At 35.8% G+C, this 5,422-nt stretch overlaps 1 protein-coding gene across 2 annotated transcripts; it reads right to left on the bottom strand.

The window, feature by feature from the left end:
* Positions 1-201: 201 nt before the first annotated feature.
* LOC108474604 (uncharacterized) lies at positions 202-5,115 on the bottom strand. 2 transcript variants are annotated; one of them, XM_017776582.2, is made up of 9 exons: positions 4,529-5,115; positions 3,897-4,081; positions 3,044-3,222; positions 2,580-2,864; positions 2,424-2,482; positions 2,292-2,328; positions 1,892-1,963; positions 1,273-1,594; positions 202-799 (listed from the first exon to the last, which is right to left on the bottom strand). In XM_017776582.2, the coding sequence occupies exons 1-9, from the start codon at positions 4,647-4,649 to the stop codon at positions 383-385; spliced, it is 1,677 nt and encodes a 558-aa protein (XP_017632071.1). In that variant the 5' UTR covers positions 4,650-5,115; the 3' UTR covers positions 202-382. The 2 variants fall into 2 exon arrangements, with proteins under 2 accessions (XP_017632071.1, XP_052881573.1); XM_053025613.1 differs by lacking the exon at positions 4,529-5,115 and adding an exon at positions 4,288-4,504.
* Positions 5,116-5,422: the final 307 nt, after the last annotated feature.

The raw sequence follows: 5,422 nt of genomic DNA, 5'->3' as shown, positions 1-5,422 counted from the left end.
CTCATCTCAGCTTGATAAGTTGGGAGATGGTGAGAAAGAATTTGGAGAGGTGCAAAAATAATATTAGTTTCATTTTTTCATTAATTAAAAATGTCATATGTGATTGGCAATTTTTTTTTCAACAAAGGTAACAAATGGACCATTTGTATGACGGAAGAATCACTTTGGAAAAATATTTAGCATAGATGAGAAGAACACCCATTTTTCATTTAAGCCTATATATATTATGTATGTGTATATGCATCTATAAGACAACACAGAAACGATAGATTACCCTTCCAACTCAAAAATGGAGCTTTGCCCCATCTTGGTTTCTTTCCCGGTCTCGGATACAACGAAAAAGAATGTTATATAGACTTGAACCTAATTTCTTTCTATAATTTTAGACACTATTTGCGCTTGACAATGTTGTCTTGTTGTTTGTGTTGAAAATGTTTTTGCAGCTCATTAGTTTCATCGGCAACAGTATCTTCACAAACACTTCCTCCCTTCGGGGGCGGTTTGCATAGAATATCCACAGAACCAGACACAGCAAAACTCCTACTGAGATTAACCCCAATCCTGCATTGACCATTTTAAGGTAACGCTCCAATGGATGGCAGTAATTCGAGGTGATATTTTGAAATGTATCCCGGACAAAATCGCAATTTTGAAGGCACAGTAAGGGTGGGGTATAGTGCTCAAGAGCATAACTCTCGTTAATCGCTGCCACCAGCTGTGTGAATCTGTCCGGCGTTATCCTTCCAGTGGTGTTGCATAGCCCAGATTCTGATACCATGCACGTGTAGTTCTGCCAAACCTGAACGAGAAAAAAAAAAGTTAAACCAAGTACAGTCACGTTTCTCTTGCATAAAATAGAACAGCTTCATATTTACAGGATTTGCAATGAGATGTTCATCAAGTGCAGAAAAAAATAATATTTCAGTGTGAAAATGCAGGTATGCTACCTTAAAGTTCACCCTTTAATCTTAATTGGGTGTTGTATTTTTTGTCCTTTATCAAACCTGACTGCAAGTTCATGCTTTAGCCCCTAAATGGTATTACAACTTTAGGTTTTTCTGAATATCCTAGGAGCTTCAGTTGTAAAGCTGAATAAAATCATGCTATTCTCACTGGTCTTAGGTATGTAACTACCAACACATACACGCCAAACTCATCCACATTGATGTTCGGGATTACATATTCACAAGGGAAGGATGTAAGTTTATCCGGTAATGTCTATGTGCATCTGAGAAAACATGCAAGCCAAATTATCGAAGCTGATAGACATACCAGTGAAGCATTTGCCATAGACACCTCATAAGACCCGCACTGGCGATCTTGGAGCTGAGAGTCAAATGGGTAACATAAAGGAGGCATAGTAGGCCCAGACTGATTGTAGTATCGATTGCCGTCTGGGGAAAGATCTATATTTGCAATGGAGTAGATATATGTATTGACAACATCTACTATACTAGTGATGACTTGTTTGCTTTGAGTGAGTGTATGATTTGTTGTTCTCGGATCAACACAAGGAAGGATGTTACTAAGAGCAGTCTCCGCGTGGGGATTTTCCACCCATTCTTCCATAGCCAAACAAGTATCAGAAATTGCACTGAAACGCACAAAAGAGACCGTATATCCATCAGACATTGGCATCCACATGGGCATCTTGTGCATCAAAGCAAAAAAAAAAAAAAAAAATGACATGGACGAAGCAATTTGTTCCAAAAAAATTGTTCGCAAAGCAACTTTGAAATATCGAATACAAAAGAGCTGATACATCTTGTATATAAACAAGCTAAGGGTGTGATGGATGCAATTGCCAAACTAGGTTTTAGAATTTTTTATAAGCAAAGCAAAAACGTAGGAAAACTTTGGAAATCTCTTCCACCTAAACCAAACATCTTACTTGTTCATGATTACAAAAATTCCATAAAGAATGAATGTAACAGCTACTAGCAACCATCCGCTGACTATGAATCTGCAACAAGTAGTTGGTAGTGTCAGAAAGTGATGTGAAGTTCTAGTATAATTGAAATAAGAGCATTCACCAACCAAGGGGGTGGTTAGTTTCACATGTTTTCGGTTTCCATTTGTACTCTAAATGAGCTAGATAAGATAAGATCAAATAACTTCGAAAACAAGGGATTCCAATGTAGTAACAACGTTGGATAATCAATTATAATAAATTTTCAATCTACGGGTCCAATAGTTATTATCCTATCTCATTCATCATTTATGATGTAAAACTATGATGGAAAGTGTAGAACCGTTTTCTATAGAACAACACTGGCCTAAAATGAACTTACATGTGAATGGCATGTTGGTGACCTAGGATAGACATCACTGAAACAAAACAAGGAACAAATTCCGGATAGGTCAGAGACATGTAAATGATAAACATAAGATTAAAGTCATCAAAATCTTCTAATGATACTTACAAAGACCAAGCAGAGCCAAAATTAGCATCACAGCTGCCACGGTGATCAGTGCTAATCGTCTGAAAACAAATTTCAAATAGGCCAACTCAGTATGTGTTGATATGCAAACTAGTTCTAAAGTGAAGAGGTAATATTAATTGTTATAGGGGACCATACACAGCATTGAAGACTCTTTTTATTTTGACAGCATTTTCATCAGTCTTCTCAGTAAGTGTATCTGCTGCAGTGTTTAGATCTATGTTCAACTTGTCAATGTCGGTCATGACATCGGAAGGAAGGAAAACCTGAGCCACACTGATGGTTTTCGCTAGAGATAGGTACTGTGTAACATTCTTTAGGATCTGTACAGTATAGTCTGACTGATTTACAACATAATTCAAAGTATGCAACGCTTCATCATGAAATTCATCTTGCCCAATAGAAAGAAGAATACATCCAGTCCTGTTCAGTAGAGACTTAGGGTTAGTAAAAACTAGCCAAAAAGTGGCTAATATCATTTTCAAGAAAAAAAAATATACACAGAAACCTCACACGTTCCATTGGAAGGTGCATAAATAAGTATAAGATAAAAAGCTCAACAAAGATCTTAATTGTAAAAAGTCTCAAGTTTGGGTCCTTACGCAGCAACACTTGTGAACAATATGAGCATTACAAGACAAATAGTTTGTGAGTGATCTGATTTTTTTCCTTCGATGTTTATTCTCCATCCACAACAATGATACACCGCAAGAAACAAGCCAAAAGAAACAAACCATAAGGCAGCGAAAATGAATCCAGCAGCACCTGTAAATCCAACAGACTGCAGAGTGCAGACACAACAGCCGAAATGCCAATTAGGAATATCTGATATATTGTACACAATTTCCAAAAGTAATGCAGAATGCAATCCTTAGGAACAAGATGTGTGTTAAACATCTTAGTGTAATAAAATATTAACAATGCAAGCAACTTGTAGCTTTAAAAGCTGTTTGAGTGGGGCATAAATAACAAAAACCCTTGTCTACCAATTTTTATAGCTCATCTAAGAAAATTTGCTACCAGCTCCACCATACTTACTTTCTAATAGCCATACTCCTCCCAATTCAGTTAATTGAAAAATTGAAAGAATCACACTACATTCCTTCGTGTAAAAGATCAATAAAAACATCTCTGACTCCAATACAAATACAGGAAGAGTCAGGATAATAGGAAGTGCATATTTCTCTAGCTTTTAAGTCCCAAATGAGTATAACAAAATTTGTCCCTTTTCTTGAATACATTAAACTTTCATCCAAACAACACTATCTGTTTCAAGTTTTATATGTTTCCCTGCATTAGATCTACATATATTAAGATTCTGGTCTCATTTGACATAGATTCTAACTTCAGCTTAAGGATAGAGTCTTTACAAAAATACGATATTCACAGTCCAACAATATCAAGAATGATCAATGAAAAGACTAACAAGAATGCAAGGCATAGCCAAGACTTTACCGCCCAGTAATGCCGGTTGGTAATATCCCACCCACCGAGATAATGCTTGAAATGGCGAAGAATGTCCGGCCTATTTGTCCTTTTTGCAGCCAAAACCAGGGTGCTTGTAGGTTCATCATTTGTAGGAGCTGGTGCTTCTCCCATTTCAGATATTTCATTCTTCCATGGACCTAAATTCACCCCTCCTGCATACACAACAAACCGAAACTAAAAATGAAACAATTGGAGATATCTAATAGCAACAAAAGTCAGTCCTTTGGCTTAATTACATAGGTTAAGAACTTCAGATCAAAGTAAGCATTGAGAAAAAAGCAAAAAGCAAAAGAGTAAAAAAAATAAAAATAAAGGATCAACAGAGTTTCCAAAACCAACACTGAACTCTGCCAATTACTTTAATCTGGCTTACAGTTCAACGAAGAAAGAGATAATCCCAATATCCAAAATTCCTTTTTCTCTTCTTTCCCTTTCCTTTCTTGTTTATATAACAAAGAAGATCAAATATCATCAACAACACATACGACAAAAAAGCCAAGATAGAAGAGAAAATAACAACCAAACAACAAACCATAAAAGCGATGAACATTAAAACATTAACGTCACAAATTAAAAGAGAAGGCAAAAAGAAAACCAACCAAAAACGAACTTGACATGATCTGTGATCGGTCCATTTTGAGCCGAAACTGGAACTGAGAATAAACAGCCGAAGCCTAAAAGAAGCAAGGAAACGAAGTATCTAAACAAAATCTTCTTCATTTTCGGCTTTAAGCAGCACCCTTTACTGGAAACTCGTTGTTATGATCCCAAAGGCAACCAACCCAGAAAATCCAAATGTTAGAGACATTCCCAGGAAGAAAAAAAAACTAGAACCCAAGGCAGCAGTGGCAGTGAGAAAAGAAAGAGAAGAAAGTCCAGAGGTTTCAGGGTCATGAATTGAAAAAATAAATGTGGGGTGGAGGGGATTGAAATGGAGACAGAGTCACATGGGAGGAAGGACACTGAAAAGGCGGGTGGAAACAGTGTTGCTTCTTAAGTCTTAACCAATCTTTGTAAATACTATAGGTTTGTTCAGATACAGCCACTTTTCAAGTGGATTACGCAAAAGAATAAAATTAAGAAATAGAGTGGAATATCGGCTGCAAATGGGCTTCTTTTCCTTCCTTCCATTTCCTGCTTTCTACCCACTTCTTTTGTCTCTTTCCTACTTTCATGTTTTCTCTAACTACTTTATTCACACTAACTCTCTTTAATTACCATATTAATTACCCTTTACTTGACGTTTAGAAGCTTTAATAAACCATGTATTATTTATTTTTGGCTTAATTATAAATTTGACTACTAATATTTACATATTTTATCAAAATAATTATAATTGTATTTTTTCAAAAGTTTTTATCAATATCAAGAAAAATAATTTAATACCCTTCATGGATTAAATCATAAAAAATTTATACATGTTTGGGAAAAATACAAAATACTACTACATCTGCTCCTCACTGAGAAAAGAAATGGCGGTATTACTTATTTTA

This window comes from Gossypium arboreum, chromosome 3 (assembly GCF_025698485.1).
Source record: "Gossypium arboreum isolate Shixiya-1 chromosome 3, ASM2569848v2, whole genome shotgun sequence".
Lineage (NCBI taxonomy): Eukaryota > Viridiplantae > Streptophyta > Magnoliopsida > Malvales > Malvaceae > Gossypium > Gossypium arboreum.
The sequence above is the reverse complement of the archived record's forward strand: the minus strand, read 5'-3'. Positions and strand labels throughout refer to the sequence as shown.

Bases quoted from the DNA above. Each gene is read 5' to 3' on its own strand.
- LOC108474604 (XM_017776582.2), bottom strand. From the start codon at position 4,649: ATGAAGAAGATTTTGTTTAGATACTTCGTTTCCTTGCTTCTTTTAGGC. The intron at 2,483-2,579 runs GTATGGTCCCCT...ATTTGTTTTCAG, and splicing joins AAAAGAGTCTTCAATGCTGT to ACGATTAGCACTGATCACCG. The intron at 1,595-1,891 runs GTAAGATGTTTG...TGTGCGTTTCAG, and splicing joins ATTTTTGTAATCATGAACAA to TGCAATTTCTGATACTTGTT.